The 16,387-nt window shown below is 49.5% G+C and overlaps 1 protein-coding gene across 2 annotated transcripts in view; it reads left to right on the top strand.

Annotated features, from left to right (window-relative positions):
• Positions 1 to 4,330: 4,330 nt before the first annotated feature.
• VWA5B1 (von Willebrand factor A domain containing 5B1) overlaps positions 4,331 to 16,387 on the top strand; it is a 35,827-nt gene continuing 23,770 nt past the window's right edge. The window contains exons 1-9 of one of the 2 annotated variants that reach the window (XM_088147649.1): positions 4,331 to 5,001; positions 5,331 to 5,477; positions 5,812 to 6,034; positions 6,678 to 6,823; positions 9,271 to 9,402; positions 9,771 to 9,895; positions 12,078 to 12,254; positions 14,515 to 14,625; positions 15,057 to 15,259. In XM_088147649.1, coding sequence (XP_088003775.1) covers positions 4,863 to 5,001; positions 5,331 to 5,477; positions 5,812 to 6,034; positions 6,678 to 6,823; positions 9,271 to 9,402; positions 9,771 to 9,895; positions 12,078 to 12,254; positions 14,515 to 14,625; positions 15,057 to 15,259 — 1,403 coding nt within the window. In that variant the 5' untranslated portion in view covers positions 4,331 to 4,862. Of the gene's footprint in view, positions 5,478 to 5,811; positions 6,035 to 6,677; positions 6,824 to 9,270; positions 9,403 to 9,770; positions 9,896 to 12,077; positions 12,255 to 14,514; positions 14,626 to 15,056; positions 15,260 to 16,387 lie in introns of both variants that reach the window. The other variant, XM_088147648.1, reaches the window with a different exon arrangement.

Genomic DNA, 16,387 nt, shown 5'->3' with positions numbered 1-16,387 from the left:
CTCCACTTAGATAAAGACCTCGTTCTTTATGTGCAATTATACACTTTCATAGCCAGACTCTATTGTCTGTATAAACTGAATTGTGCCTTTGCTCCTGGAAAGATCAGTGGGATATATTTTTTTTTAATGTTGCAAGGGTTGTAGATACTCTTGATTGCCCCATCTTGCCAAGATGACAGATCGTGGCTGTGTTGCACGAAGGCATAAAGGGTGTGTGTGTGTGTGTGGGGGGGAAAGGTGATGCTGGGGGGGGAGGTTCTAGCTTTACATGTTGTGTAAACAAAACCATCGTGATTTAGGGCTGGGTTCAAGGCATGAATCCAAATGCAAGCATCCTCAGATTGCCTGGCCTCATGAAAGGAAGCCCAAGGACTTTTGGGGTCCTTGGCTGGGAAGTTTTTCCAAACTGCCCTCGCGCATCATTCTGCAACCCGCACCCTGAGACAATAGCAAACGGGCTGCAACGCTCTTCTCCTGGCCATATCTGCTCAAGACTCCAAGTGAACGAGTTTTAAGCTATAGAGAACAACTGTAAAAAAGTAGGACGAATAAAGGCAACAGTCCTGTCAGTGCCTCTCCCTGTTTGCCCAGCCAAGAAGCAAAACCCAGACAGAGGCGTGATGTTGGCGTGATGGGGGTCTCATTGCCCCAGCATCTGCTGGAGCCAAATTCTGCTCAGTGTGGTCTTGAGTCACAGGTGATGGCTTCTGCTATATTCTCTAGCCCGTTTTTCTCTCTCCAAACATGCACACCTTCATTCTTCACCTTGTTTTTTTAAAAATAAACACCACCAAGGGGACCAGAAGGGGAAGATGCAGAGTCCTCCTTTGCCCAGATGCTTTGTGCTTTCTTTAGTCAGTTTCACAACCCACCCAGCTAGTCAGTTTCCTAACTTCTCTAGTCAGTTTCACCACGCAGATTGCAAACTCTCTGGCTTGAAAGAGGGTGATCCTTCCCCATGCATGGTTCCAGTAAAAGTTCTGGACTTTAAACCATTTTATCTTTGGCAGAGCACAAAGACCCATCGGAAAACAGGACAGGGAGAACAACAGTTTTGGAAAGAAAGCCGCGCCAGCAGTTCTGGATGAAGCACTAAGTGACTTTTTCTACAAGCGGAGCATTGTTGACGGAACATAGCATCTTCATAGATAGTTCTCTCAAACTTGAATATGACAACTTTGGCCCTTGCATTCGTTATGGAAATAACATTTTAGGGCCTTATGGAAATGCTTTATTTGCTAAGTCCTGCCCACCTTATTTTATTTACTAATTTGTCTCATATACTCCCATCTTGCCTCATGTTCCCATATATTCTCTCTCTCTCTCTCTTCATTCTCATATACTCCCCCCTTGCCTCATTCAAAGTTTTCTTCATTCCAGTCTTCAGCCAAAAGGATCTTCCAGGCTAATTTACTAATATTGGGGATGACATGACTTCCTTTTAACATGTTTGGGTACTTGTCACTGAAAGAAAACATAATTTTGAGCTCAACCACATGCTCTTTCCAGAATGCAAAACAGTGTTGTCTGAATCAAACTTCGTTGTTTCAAAATGGAGCGTGAGGATTCCTGCTAAGGCTGGGGAGACTCGACTCGGCTTCTCATTCTGAGATAAATCGTGCCGGTAAACGATCCGTTAAGACCCACCAAAAGAAAACACAGGATGTTTTTTTCCAGAATAGCCCCTTCCTGGATATTTTTCTTCCTCACCAGCTTTCAGTCAAACTCACTGTTGTTGCCGCGTAAAATCCTGACCCTGTAATTCTGTAGTTAATCAAATCTTGCAGCTTCCTTTGAGCAGAATTAATGAGTCAAATTATATGCACTCAGCAAGCGTGATTAGGCCGGCTGATTATTGTGTGATGGGCATCAGCTCCTTCCAGCGTTAACCAACAAGGTAAGGACTTATCTGCGAAGACGGGTGGTCATCTGTGAGTGCCTGCTGCGAAGAACGGATACCAAGAGACCAGCCGTCTCCGACCAAAGACATCTCCGCTGCGGACATCCAGTTGCCTCCAGCAAGCTATGTTTGGAATTGCTCTTCAATTTATTAAATTCAAGCCAACCTTTCTGGAGGTAGACAATCCCTGAAAGGGGAGGCTCTTTTAGCCACACTTTCAACCAGTGGACACAGTTGGCAGATCCTCCCTCGGTCTTAAACTGTTCCAAATTAAATGATCACTGCTCCACTTCCCCATTTTGCAGAGAGGGAAGAAAGAAAAAGAAAGAAAGAAAGAAAGAAAGAAAGAAAGAAAGAAAGAAAGAAAGAAAGAAAGAAAGAAAAGAAAGAGGGAGGGAGGGAGGGAGGGAGGGAGGAAGGAAGGAAGGAAGGAAGGAAGGAAGGAAGGAAGGAAGGAAGGAAGGAAGGAAGGAAGGAGCACAACCCTCACCTGTTTCTCTACCCCAAACATTGAGGGCAGCCCCAAGGGTCACCCCAAGAGAGAGGGGTGCAGAAAAAGCCCAATTTGAAGTGCCCCCAGCTTGCAGCTGGTGCTCCAGGGCGTTTCAAGCTCGGAAGGGTTTGAATTCAAGACTTTGCACACCTGGAGAAGCTCATCAGGGAGGAATCCTTTTTTTCCACATCATTTAATTTGGTTTAAACTTGAGCAGGATGTAATTCATTAAATACAGTTGATATTTCCTCTGGTGAGGAGCTAAGCAGGGCCAGGCCTGGGTAGCATTTGGAGAGGAGACCACAAGGTAATCCCAGGGTTGTGGACTGGACTGGGAAGCTGAGGAGGCAGGCTGGGGGACGTCAACACCTCCCCATGGCTGCCGAAGGAAGTGGCACAGTTGCGTCCAGGTTAACCTGAAGACAAGCTTTTTTTAAGGCGGCGATTCCCCATTTTCCTGCTCTGTCTGCTGAACATTAAGGTGACGTCTCTGAGCCTTTGTCTTTGAGGGGGGCGCCAGGCTTGGCACCTCTGCCTTCAGATGGCGAGAGGGCAGCCCAGAGGGGAACATTCAGAGATCAGGCCCTAGAAAACAAGAGGAGAGGACTAAGACCGGTTCACTGGGAGGAGGATTCTGCTTGGCATACCACGGAAGGGTGTGCGAAGCTCCCACCGCCTTCGCATCATCTCTCCCTTCCTTCGTGCTGACGCAGTACCTGTCTACGACCCCCCCCCAGACTAAACCCTTGATTGATTATCCTGCGAGAGACACGCTGCTCTGCAATGAATCACTTCTCCTCGCCAAGAGGAAATCGAACCACGAAGAGAGTTGGACGAGCCCCTCGGCGCATCCGTCGAGAGCTGCCCTCGACCGACAACAGGGCCGACAGTTACCCATCGGGAGCTTCATGCGTTCCCTCTTCGGTTTAGTTCTCAGGAGCATAAATGCAGCTTGTTCCCGAGAGTTCAAGGCAGGTAATGTAAGAATCTGCCTTCTGCCGGCCAGCCCCACCACATCGGTGGCTGGATCTAGCGCAGCCTCCCTTTTGCGGCCCCCAAGAGTCACGTTGCGAAGCTGCAGCAGCAAATGACCCCCAAACCGTGGCCTAAGTTCCCATCATCTGGGGGCTGGGGAGGACGAACGGAACACCCATAATAACCCAGACAAGGTTGGGATCTGGGGTGCGCTGCCTAGGAGGGTAGGGCTCTCGGCCCCGCCTGAGGAGTCGTAGCTATCCGATGTTTTCGATGGGGGTCTTTTGCACCACAGCCCCCAGGTGCCGTTCAAGAATCTGGGTCTTTGCATGCCAAACAAATGTGCTGTTATGCTCCAAAGAGCCTTTGAAATTAGCATCAGTGGTGAAAGCATCGGGGGGGTTTTTCCGGCCAGTTCTCATTTACTTTGATGAAAGAGATATTGCTTTTGCAATTAATTGATTCCAGAGGAGGAGAGAATCCCAGAGGAAGCCCTCTGTGGCGTGGGGCAGGTGTGCACTTCCTCACAATAAAGTTAACCAGTTCTGTTAGAGGCTGACCAGGTACCTTCGTACAACATGGCTGGTTTGGTTCGTTTTAACCGTGGGCAGCTGTGGGCGGTGTGTTTTGCCATGTTGTTCAAACCCATTCTGTTGGCTTAGCTGAAGATTCCGTGCATTGTGTGCATAATCCAGAAGAGGAAATATTTGCGACACAAAGCCAGCCTTTTACATGCATGTTCATCCGTGACAGATTATTGAATCGGCCTTATGTATACAGTCGTGCCATACTGTACGTTTCCTTATGTTGAGAAGTGTTTGCTTAATCTCAGAAGAGAAAACATGGAGATTTAAACAGATGGTGCGGTAGAAGCAGACCACATTTCTAAACGGTCCTTCAAAGGACAGAATTTTGCTCAAATACTGGGAAAGGTAAATTCTTCAGAGCAATGCACAACAGCATCTTTCCGTCCTCATGCGGACGAAGGCGCTGGGAGAGGTGCGAATGCCCTCCCTTTCGCCAGACGGTTGGTTCTCCCTCCTGGGGTCTGTAGCCCCTTGGCCTCCCCTGCTGTCATCTGCTCCCTAGAGAAAAGCAGGGGATGGAAAGAGATGCCCAACCTATCGGTAAAAGGCCCTCTTTCCCAGTGACAAAGCCAGATCGAAAACACCCCTGGGGAGATCTCCCAAACAAATTCTCAAACTCTTGAGAGAAACAGAAGCCCTTTCTGGTGGGGGAGGACATTTTAAGAGAAATTGCACGGGGGGCTTAACTGCTGGGAATCGCCTGGACCTCAAATGTGAAGCAGCCTCGGGTCTTCGACCACCGACTTCTCCTGTTGCCACGAACCAACCCTAAGGGGGCCTGCTGTACCAACGCTAGCGGCCATCTTAGGGCAGACGTGATGCTTCTGTTTCAGAGGAGAGCAGCTGAGCCCCGGGACAAGCCTTCCGCCTCCATTCCTGGGGAACCTTTTCTGAGACGACCCCCAAAATGCCTGGGCTGATCAACCGGACCACCAGCGCCATCCTCCCTCTGGCTGCCTCCGAAGTCACCTCGTGCGTCAGTGGCTACGCCTTTGGCATGACCGCCTGCCTCTCCTACAGCAACACCGAGACCTATCCTTTTGAAGGTGCGTGCGGTCGCCTCTCTCTGAGTTTCGTTCCTCCTTTTTTCCAGAACTACAAGGGGATGAGAAGGGGAGGCAAAGTATCCCTAGTTCAGAAGAGTTATCTGGAGGGTTCCAACGCGGTACCCCCTGTGCCTCCATTTTTTACCTGGGGTTGCCGCAGCAGGTGGGCAGAGAGCCCCTGGGAATGGGAATGGGTCAAGGGATCAGGCTGGGTTTCTTCGTTCCGGGCTTGGAACTGTTGTTTTTCTCTCCCTTTGGGAGATTTTATTCCAGCCACAGGCAGGTTTCATCCTTGCTGACCACACTGAAATGTTGTGTTCCTTTCCCAGGCCTCTTTGTCTACCCGTTGGATGAATACACAACTGTGGTGGGCTTTGAAGCCGTGATTTCCGAGCGGGTGGTAACGGTGCAAATCAAAGACAAGGCGAGAATCGAGGACTGCAGCTCCGGCAACGGAAGGCCTCTGGATGAAGACGGTGAGGGAGATCTGGGCAGGGGTGTGTGCGCAAAATGGCAATAATGCCCACTGCTCTGGTTGGGTGGAGAAGATTAAATAAGTAGGTGTAATCCTCCTTAACTTCCTGCTCTGTTGGATTTCAATTCCCGTAGTTCTCAGATACTGTCTGTACAAGCTCTGATGTGCAACGTGTCTTGAAGCTGCAAGGGTGGGGAAGATGGGAGGTAGTAAAATAAAAAGGTTCCCTTAGAAAGGAAGATCTCTGCTCCTCCTTAAAAGCCTTCAGCAAAGTGCTGACAAGCTGATCGGGGCTCGCTAAGTAGACATGAGTAATCTGAGCTTCCTTTTAACAGGACAAGTTGTTCTGGATGAAGACCTGGAGCGGATTGTCTTTGTGGCCAACGTGGGCATTGTTCCTCCTCAAGTAAACGTGTCCATCTGCATCAGCACTTCTTCTGAGCTGCAGACCCTCCCTAGCGGTGCTGTCAGGGTCCTCCTTCCGGCTGTCTGTGTCCCCAGAGTTCCCCAGAAAGCAACCGATGGGACCACCAGCTTCTCTGGACACCACCTTCCATTGTAAGAAGCCAATGGGAGGAATATCTTCTACTAGAGTTTGCTTTCCTGTTGCAAAAAGGATAGGCATGAGTCACTGATTTTAGTCTCTTGGGTTAAAGGATGAAAAGACATTGACAAAATCCAAGACAAAAGTAATTTTTAGGCCAGGTATACGATCGCAATTGCAGATGCCCTTTTCCTAGAAGAATCTAATAATGCACGAAGTAAGACACTGCAGGAAAATAATCTTTGATCGGCATCAACTCATCGAAACCACTTTGGGGGAGGTGTTTCATAATGGGGAAGGCGCACATTAAATAAAAAAGACGGTGAAACCCAAAATCCCTGGCTTTTGTTAGTAGAAATAAAGCAGACCAGGGAAGTTCTTAATGCGTCAGTAGCAGAGTAGAAAACAATGCCAAGTAATTCAGGACGCCAACATTTAAGGAAGAGCATCTTGGGAGTGTGCTAATGGTGGAAAGGTTGGGTTCAGAGCTTTAGCTAGGTTCATCCTTGCTCAAAAGCATGCTTGATCGTGGCTCATTGAATGAACCAGAGCTAGTCGGCTTCACATGCTGCATGAACGGCTTAGTGGGATAGTACAAGGTCTACCCAACCTTCGCCAAGCTAAGTGGCATCTTCTGACCAACGGTCTTCTCCTTAGCAGGGACAGGCACTACTGTGGCCCGGTTTCTCCAGAACAAGCAGGGAAATTTTGCCTGGCTCATCTTCTGGAAACGGAGACAACCAACCCTGTGGAGTACGAATTCAGCTTCTCCTTGGAGATCAGAGGGCCGTGCTTACTGGCAGGTGAGCTGGGATGTCAAAGGGACGACGTTAGCCAAGGAGGTGGTGATACGAGGCAGCCCTTGGAGGGAAAACATCTACTGGGGACCCAGATTTTGACCCATCCCAATACCACTTTCCCCACCCCATCACATTACTGTGTGGAGCAGATCCAATCCTAGGCACAGGATTATCTCAAAAGCTTTCTCTATTTCAGCAGACTTTTTAAGGGGGTGGGGGTTCTATATGTAGCTGCTACTACAAAGAGTGAAATTTGCCCATCAATCACAAACTATCCAGAAGTCTATTGGGGATTCAGATCTGCAGAAACTGAGATACCCAAAAGCTCAGGATAAGCCTGCAGCCCCACAGCTGTGCCTTAGTCCTGTGGGATTCTGAGGTTCTGAGCAGGTCTTGGTGTTATCAGCAAGCAAAAACACGGCTCTGGGTCAGTTATTCATGCTGGCCAGCTGACCACCGAAAGGCCTCCCTTAAGAACATGAGAGCATAAGCCATGCCCTGCCGGATTGGACCCCTGGCCCATCTCGCCCAGCAGTCTGTTCTCCCTGTGGTCAACCAACTGCCTGAGGAAGCCCACTAGCATCCCAGCAGATGGCCTTCCGAGGCAGCTGCACGGCCATCAAGGCAAAGATCTACAGATCCCCAACAGGTGCTGAAGGGCTCCTGGGAGCTCTCCAAGGTGCTGATGTTGCCAGACCCCATAGAGGTGCGAGTGGGTCTGTTTTCCTCTCTCTGCAAGTCACTCAGTTGAGTTGGCTTCCTCACAGCCAGGCTAGGAGTCCAATAGATCATGGCTCTGGCTTCTTTTGGGCAGTGATTGATTGCCAACCAATCCTAAACCAAAATACACTTTCTAATTTCTTCTAAGCCTTCTTTCCTGGCAAAAGAGGCTTCTGTTTTCCAACTTATTCTCAGCTAAGTGGCAGAGGGGTGACTTCTGGGTGGGGCTCTCTTCCATTGCCCATCCCTCTGTGGCAGTGTTTCTCAACCTTGGCCACGTGAAGATTGCTGGCTGGGGAATTGCTGGCTTCCCCATTGCTGGCTGGGGAATTCTGGGAGTTGAAGTCCACACATCTTCACGTGGCCAAGGTTGAGAAACATTACTCTGTGCCCAAGTTCCCCATCTGAAGACACCCCAAGGGGGCAATGCCCCTCTGCCCATGCTCCCTGAGCATTGAATGGAAGGGCGGGAAGCCAGAAGGCTGAAGATCCCAGGAAAGAGGAAGGTACAATAAAAATGCCCTAAAGAGCTGAGAAAGGATTGTAATCCAGGAAATCTGAGTGAACAGTGAGGCAAAATGAGGTGTGAAGATGTGTCCTACTCTTGGCAGCTGAGTCACAATGGTTCAGACCCAGGAAGAGGCAGAACTGGATCAGAATTTAATTTGAAAACTTCCCCTCCCATCTCAAAGGTTGAGCAAGGAAACGAGGGCATGCGCATGCTTAAAAACCATGCAACCCCACGAATCGAAATAATCAGAACAAATGTAATTAAACGTACTGCTGAAGCATCGTGAAGAGATGCTGTGTGATATTCACTGCTAATCCTCCAGAGAAGTTTTCAGACTTCTCCCTCAAGGGCAAAAAGGAGACGCTTCCATTAATTTGCAAAATATAGGCAGGAGTTGCCTCATCGGATGTCCCCACGTGTGGACAGAAGCATTTTCACTAAATATACTCAGCGAAGACTGATTAATCAAGGGAAAATCATATAAAGTGCTTGTCATTCACAAAAAATAGAGTGTTTTTTTTAACATTATAATTTCACCAGGGAATAAAAAAATAAGCCTATTTTTGAATATGAAATTGGGAGGGTGGAAGGGACCACATCAAATCAAATCTTTATGATGGTCATAGACCAGCAAATGGGACCTCAAAGATCATCTAGCCCAACTCTCTCAGCGTGCAGGAAAGCTAATTCAACCATCCTTAAGACTGAACGTTTTGCCTTATCTTAAAAAAACCCTCCAGATATGGAGAACTCACCACCTTCATAGAGAGCCTGTTTCGCGGTTGGATAGATCTTATTCCAGGAAGTTTTTCTTTATATTTCTAATTTCTAACATACACTCATTTCTAACATCACTGTTGCCCTTAGCAAATAGATTTCACCAAAAAAAACCCCAAACCCTCGATATTTTAACAGCTGGATCATCATGATGCTAGCAAAGAGGATAAGTTAGCTCAGGACCATTTCTCTCCCGGGTGAGTATCAGGACGGAATACAAAAATGGGTGGGAATGACGAGAAGATGGCCCTCATGGTGCAGCCCCTTCAGGAAAGGAGTCAGTTGCCTCAGAAACTGGACTCCAGTTAGGAGGTTTTGAAATGGAGGCCGGGTGGTCACCTGGAGGGATTGGACAGCGACAAAGCTACTTCCCCAGCAGTGGGCCAATCTAGATGACCTTTGAGGTCCTCCCGCCCTATTTTCCCCCGGCTTCCCAAAACAGGAGTGGAAAGCCCGACGCACGAGATCCGAGCGGACGCTGACCCTTCGGCCAGGTCGGCCAAGAGCATCACCATCACGCTGGCCAACAAACACACCTTTGACCGTCCGGTGGAGATCTTGATCCACCCGAGTGGTAGGTGGGGAAATGTCTTCTGTCCTTAGCTTGGCGGTGGGGGGATTTTCCCTTGTTGGGGAAGGGCAGAAACGTGGCGTGTTTCAACTCTGGACCAGCAGCTCTTTCCATCTCCTGAATGCCATCTCTGGCAAATCCCTGTTCCCGTTTCTGGTGTGTGTGTGTGTGTGTGTGTGTTACTGGGTTTGTTGCAAATTGCAACACTCAAAACTAGAGCTGAAATCGCTGGGAGTCTCTCCTCCTTCCCCTCGCTCATTCTAAAATGGATGAAGCTTTCTCCTTCAACTGGCGGGTCCAACGTGTCGTCTTCCAGGATGGTCTGTATGCAATTACTCTGGACCATGTTGTCATTTTCCCCTGTTTTCCAGAACCTCACATGCCACACGTCCTGGTGGAAGAAGGAGACATGTCTCCCGTGGAGTATCAGCAGCACCTGAAGGGTCGAAACGACTTCATCAAAGGGACGAAGAAGGATCCCAGTGCAGAGAAAAAGGTGGGCGGGGGGTGCACTGAAGATTGGAGCATCGGGGCTGGAGATGCAAAGCCCCCCATTCTTTTTCCTTCGCGGCCCACCTCTGATGCTGCCAGAAATCCCCAGCTCCGGAACTCCTGTTTAAAAGGGGATTCTCAAACTGGTGCCCATTCAGACATGCATCTTGAACACCAAGGCCTGTGCCTGTAGCTTTGTTCCTTTCTCCTCCCGTCCTGCCAGTGGAAGCAGCCAACCCCTGCCCCCCCGTCCCCGCAGAACGCACTGCTTAAAATCAGGATTGTCCCAACATCCATATCAGGCAGACCAACAACGTCCCGCAACATCACGGAAATGGGCGGGTGGCGTGATTTCCAGCACCGAATTCGGGTCCACGAGCGCCGTAGAGGCTGATTTTCATTTTTATCTTTGCTTTAGATCTATTCAGTCTGGGAATGTCAGTAGGAGATGGTAATTAATTCCTTCTCTTTGGCGTGTTGTGCAAACGCTCATTTAATGCGGAGGATTGCGTGGGTCAGACATCCGCAGGAACTGGTGGGCAGCTAATCAGTTTTTATTAGTTTTATCCGATAATTGGGTAACAGGCGGGGAAGAGGAAAAAATGAAGACCCTGCGAAGGTTTGTCTCGGTAGAAGTCACATGGGGCCTCTCCAGACAATTAAACAAAAACCCACATTAGTCTTTGCCAAACAATTCAGCTGGGATTAGATGTAGCAATTTGGGGACGCAAGGAAGGTGTTCTTCCCCCGAGCAAAGACTTCTGGCACCAGACTGACCTCCCTTCCAGATGGGTGGAGAGGCTAAAGCACCGGAAAAAAATCTTTCGTGCATCATCTGGGGATGAGTAAATAAGTATTTGTAAGACATCTTCTGAAAGGCAACGTCTCATCAACATTTCTCCGCCCCGAAGTGTAACAATAAAAAAGCCCAACTGTTTTTGTCAGAGTGTCCAAGCGAGGACAAAGAGGAGAAGAAGCCACAGCAGAATAAACAAGCCAATGCTTAGGGAAAATGTCCTAGGAGGCAGAACCTCCCTCCAGCCGAAACTGGTTTGGGGGAGTGACGTGGGCACAGCCGGGCAGCGTTCTTGGCCCACCCAGGGAATCCGGTTCCACGGGCTAAAAAGGCCTTCAAAAATAACCGGGTCTCTACCACTTCTGGCAAGGCGAAGATCCTGCAGAAAGGCATTCCTGGGGTCCGAGGCCACAGGTAGAAAGTCTGCGGGGAATCTGTAGCCCATCAACCACATGGAGAGTTCTCCAGACTCCTTCTGGGCTGTACCCGATTCCCCAGACCCTCCCCACTGGGCTCAAGGTTTCTTAAACTTCTCAAGGTCAGGGTGAAACCCCAAATAATAATAATAATAATAATAATAATAATAATAATAATTATTATTATTATTATTATTATTATTATTATTTTAAGAAAATCAGATATGCCCATTAGACTGGAGCCCACTGGAGTTGGGCGGCCAATACATTTAAATAAACAAGCAAACACTGTTGCTTTAAAAGAGAGTGGAAAAAATAAAAGGAATATTGAAATGAAGCATGTTTAAGTAACACTCTTGTTTACATCTTTCCCCTTGCTTTTAATATATCAATTATAAATCTTAATGGGACGCATGAACTTGCATCTGTGGGTGGATTTCATCCCTGTCTGCGGTGAAATTTGCCCGAGAAACTCTTACGGTCACAGTAACGTTTGGCTTATAATGACATTTGGTTTGCAAATCCTGGCTATGCTTAGAGGAGGGTGCTGCTCTGCCAGTTGTGCGTAAGTCTTCTGCCAGGATTTATTTAGGCAGGTTCACATGGAGGGAGTGGGAAAGATCTATTCTGCTACTCCTTTCCTCTTTGTCATGAGACTCTCCTCTTCCCCCCAAATCCACGGTTTTGGTTTCCTTATCTCAGTCTACGTGCTTGATTTCTAGTTTGGAAATGTTACTTTCCTGTTGGTCTTTGTATCCAATCTGTCTGCAGTTCTTCAACTCTGCACAGCCCTTCCGTTTCACTCCCCTCCCGTTCTCTTGTCCGCCTGTCTGTCTTTGTCCAACCTTCTGCCAGAAAGTCATAGCCTTCCAGGGAAACTTCCCCCATTAGTTTCTCAGCTCCAGATGTGTAGGTTGCCAGGGAAGGCGAAGAAGGCTGCAAAGATGCATTTTAATTCTCCTTGGTCATTTCAGACAGAAATAATCAGGAAGAGGCTTCACAAGGATATTCCTCACCACCCGGTGATCATGCTAAACTTCTGCCCAGATCTGAAAAGGGTTCAGCCCAACCTCAGGAAGACCCACGGAGAATTCATATTTCTTGTGGACCGCAGCGGAAGTATGAGTGGCATAAACATCACTCGGGTCAAGGTAGGATGGCTGAGGTCTTGGTTCAAGGGGAGGGTTGCAAAGAATTGGGTTGGGGCCAGAGGAAGAGAGAGGGCTCTGGGTTCCCATCCCTGATCCAGGGTTCCAGTGGATGACGGAGCACGTCTACAACACGTCTTCCTAAGAACGTCCAGGGGTGTCATGCAAACACGATACCCTTTAGATGCAGGATTATTCCCTAGATCCGTGTTTCTCAACCTTGGGAACTTTTACGATGTGTGGACTTCAGCTCCCAGCATTCCCCAGCCAGCACGAGAGTTGAAGCCCACATATCGTCAAGGTGCCAAGTTTGAAAAACACTGCTCTGCACTGTTGACGGGTAGCGATGGACAGTTAAGATGGATCTACTTGGCTGAATGAGGAAGCGTGGGAAACTTAAGCCACCCCTAAGCTCTATCTATCTATCTATCTATCTATCTATCTATCTATCTATCTATCTATCTATCTATCTATCTATCTATCTATCTAAGCCAAATCTATGCTGTTGAAAAAAAAGGTAAACGAGCAACAACTGCAGCTGAAAGACTGGGGGGGGAGTAACAGTTAAGGAAGCCTGTTTGGCCCAGCGGAGTGATGCATGACATCTGCGTGTGCTGCTGAACGGAGAGTCAGACGCACACACTGTTTGGGGTATGCTGATTGCACCATGGGGATAGGAGACAAGAAAGGCAGAAACTGCAAACCATCGAAATGTGCATGATTTCATTTCGTGCCTGGAGCGCACAGCACCCGACGGTGCCCAGCATAAGTATTGTCAGGGAGAAACAGAAAGATTTGGCGTCTCTTCCCTGGCAGGTCTGCCTTCCACGCGCTTGGAAGCAGCCTGCGCCAAAGCCTTGCGGCATTTTGCTAATTTCTCAAGAGGTGACTCACCGTTCATTAATCCCGCTCTTGCAACGCAGGGAGGTAGCCTGGGTGCCAAAGGCCTCCTGCGCTTTCCCCCAAGAGATGCTCTCCGTCACCCCGACAAGGGGGCAACGTGCCACTTGGCACGCTCCCCCGGCTGCGAATTTTCCTTGAGAGCACTTCCACCATGGACGGAAGGGCTCAAGCCAAGGGTTGGCAGAGTTCTGGCTGAGCCCCCTGGGGGTTTCCCCGATGGAGGCCGCGCCAAAGCAGGTGGAAAACCGCCCTGCAATTTCTGGGAAGAGCGTAAAAGCACTGAAGCTTTGCACGCCAAGTATTTTTGGACTCCAGGCGGGTGCTAGAAGCCTAAAGTGGGGGGGGGGGTTCATTTATCTCCTGGACGTTTGGCTTTCCCGTGAAATCAAACTTCTTCCAGCCAGCCGCCTCTAGTTCTGCCTGCCCTACTAATACAGACTTGAAAAGCAAAGAAACGTCGCCTGAAACCCCCAGAGAGCGGGCGGGAATAAAGACTTCCCATCTCGTAAATCTCAGCAGTTGTCCCACTCCTGGGGGCCTCTCCTCCTTCCCTGGCCCCAAAGGGGGTCCCCAAATGAAGCCTTCTTCATCTGGCCCCATGGTGCACAGTCCCGAGAGCCTTCCCTGAGCCACAAGCTGGTTCATGTGTCCCTCTCTCTTCCCAAGTAGAATCAAGCAGCCGGAAGGGCTAATTATTTTCACATAAACAAGTTTAGACCTGAGCGAGCCAAATCATGCTGGGGCCCACGAGGCAGTTCTTCCTTCTCTGCTGTCAGCAGCAATTCTCTGAAGGAAATCAGAAAAGGTGACGTTTCTCACATCTTGAAGGGAGAAAAAAGACATGAATGCGTCTGCGCCGGGGAAAAGATGCCTTTGTAGCTGTGCAAATTGGGGGCGACGAATCACCTTGTCTGGGTTTAATTTTCAGTCTGCCAATCTCTCCGCATTTCCTGGAGGAGCTGGAAGCGGCATAAAATTGACCTTTTGGGGGGAGAGAGAAATAACTGGGGAGATGGAGTAAGGAGGAGTAAGTCTTCTGGCTTCCATTTGGCCCAGAAAACGCGTCTTTGCAACGTGGTCCAAGTTGGTTAATGGCCCTTTTCTCTCTGGGGACAGTTCTGGACTGGGGGGGCAGAACTTGGCAATTCTTTAGCAAGTCTGGGAGGATGGAAAGAGAGTTAGCAGATGGGTTTCTGAGCGTACACAGAGGGCATTTCCACTCTCTTCTTCGCAAATGTTCCCTGCTGGAACTGGACACGTCTGGGGCTCTATTCCCCACTCGAGGAATGGGAGCATGAAAGCCTCGGGTCCCCCATGTGCTGGTTAGGACGCCTGAATTGTGTCCCTCCTGCTTCTACAGGAAGCGCTGCTGGTCATTCTCAAGAGTCTCGGGCCGGTTTGTCTCTTCAACATCGTTGGCTTTGGGTCCACGTTCAAGGCCATATTTCCTGCCAGCCAGACCTACTCAGAGGTAAGGAAAGGCGGTTTGGACTCCATCCAGGAAACGTGTCTCATGACACCTGTGCGGACGCCATGCACTGAAAACCGAGGGGCTGCAACCACACCGTTGTTAGCTGGCTGGTTAACTGAGGTGGGAAGGGAGGTCTCTGCGTTAGTTCCTGCTTCAGCGTCCTGGACCAACCTGAAAACGGGTTAATTCAGGGCCCAGACCGCGTGTGGACAGAGCCGCAGCCAATAGGCGAGAGCTAATTTCGGGGATGACCCCACTTCCCTTCTCCTGAGGAGGGACAAGACTCTAGTCTAGCCTCCCCTACCTATGGGTGTCTCGATCCTGTCCCCCCCTGCGTTCACGTCAGTCGGTGATTTTGCCCAGATTTAAAGCGGGTGGCAAAATGCGCCTTGGGCTGTGTGTCCAGAGCCCCTTCTCCACTTCTTCTCCAGGAGAATCTGGCCATGGCCTGCGAGAGCGTCAAGAAGATCCGGGCCGACATGGGGGGCACCAACCTCCTGTCGCCTCTGAAATGGATCATCCGGCAGCCGATTCACCGCGGGCATCCCCGCCTGCTTTTCCTGCTGACCGACGGGGCTGTCAGCAACACCGGCAAAGTCCTAGAGCTCCTACGAAACCACGCCTTCTCCACCAGGTAGGCGAGGGGGTGCCCAGGCCACACGGCTTGCAGACCTAGCAGTTGAGGGCAGCCCTGCCTTGGGCACGCAGCCATCTGGGGGACTCGGGCCAGCCCTTCTCCCGCAGCCCTTGGAAGGGGGCGGCCAGGGCAAACCCCTCCCGAAAATGCTGCCAAGGGAAGCGCAGGGATTCAGGGTTGACTGGGTAGACCGCAAAGGCCACACGGCGCCTGGGCCCTCGTGAAAATGAAAGCCACGCCAGAAAGAGTTCGTGGGCTAAACTGGGAAGCTGAAAAGTCCTCTCGGAGGAAGGCAAAATCTGCCCGGACCCGTCCACAAAATCACCAGCCGCCAAGCCAAACTTGAGGGAGATTTTGATCTTTATGGTTTTCTTAGCGGACCATTTTTCAGGGGAGTCGGTGGTCAAAAAAGTCAAGATGGCCTTTCTTTCTTTTTTTTACATGTTGCATGGCCAACTCAGGTGAATAAGGAGCAGAGCTTCAGTCACAGAGTCACAGCTGCCATCTAAATAATAATAATAAGGATTTATTAAATTTATATGCCACCCGACTCCCAGCAACCCTGGGCCTTCTTGATTTTTTTGACCCCAAGGCACCCCTGCCACTCTATTCTCAACTTATGTGATTTACGTAGTATGCTGCAGCTAATTAAACTACACAAACTATTAATTTATTTGAAATATTGATGTAAAATACTGCTTCAAAATGCTGTAAGGCTCACAGTTCAAGCTAGCCGTGTTTCTCCCCAAGAAACTCCATTCCATTCCTTCCCGACCCTAGTCTTTTTAAACCCATTTCCCCCCCCTTTTTTTAGTTATATTTCTCTAAACGTTCATATCTTCTGAATGCTGCGGAGAGCTCCCTTGAATGTGCGTTGAGGTGGTGGATTTTGGTGGAAGTGCAAAACACCCCGAAACCCATCAAAATTATTTAAAACCCCACCCCAGGCTTGCCAAACTAGCAAGAAACTCTGATCTATTGCCTTCCACATCCTGCCTTCCCTCCAGCAGCTCCAAGTAGCAAACACGTCGCATTTCCCCACCTGCACCACAACCCTTAGGAGGCTGGGCAAAGCTTCGTAGCCACTTGGCTTGGCCTCCCTTCTCTGGCTTTTGAAGGGGGGCT

The sequence above is a fragment of the Python bivittatus genome, unplaced genomic scaffold, assembly GCF_059951505.1.
Source record: "Python bivittatus isolate LINGU-HERP-01145 unplaced genomic scaffold, Pbiv_v1 ctg000510_np1212, whole genome shotgun sequence".
In the NCBI taxonomy this organism is placed as follows: Eukaryota; Metazoa; Chordata; class Lepidosauria; order Squamata; family Pythonidae; genus Python; species Python bivittatus.
Note: the sequence above shows the minus strand (reverse complement) of the source record. Positions and strands in the feature narration are given on the sequence as shown.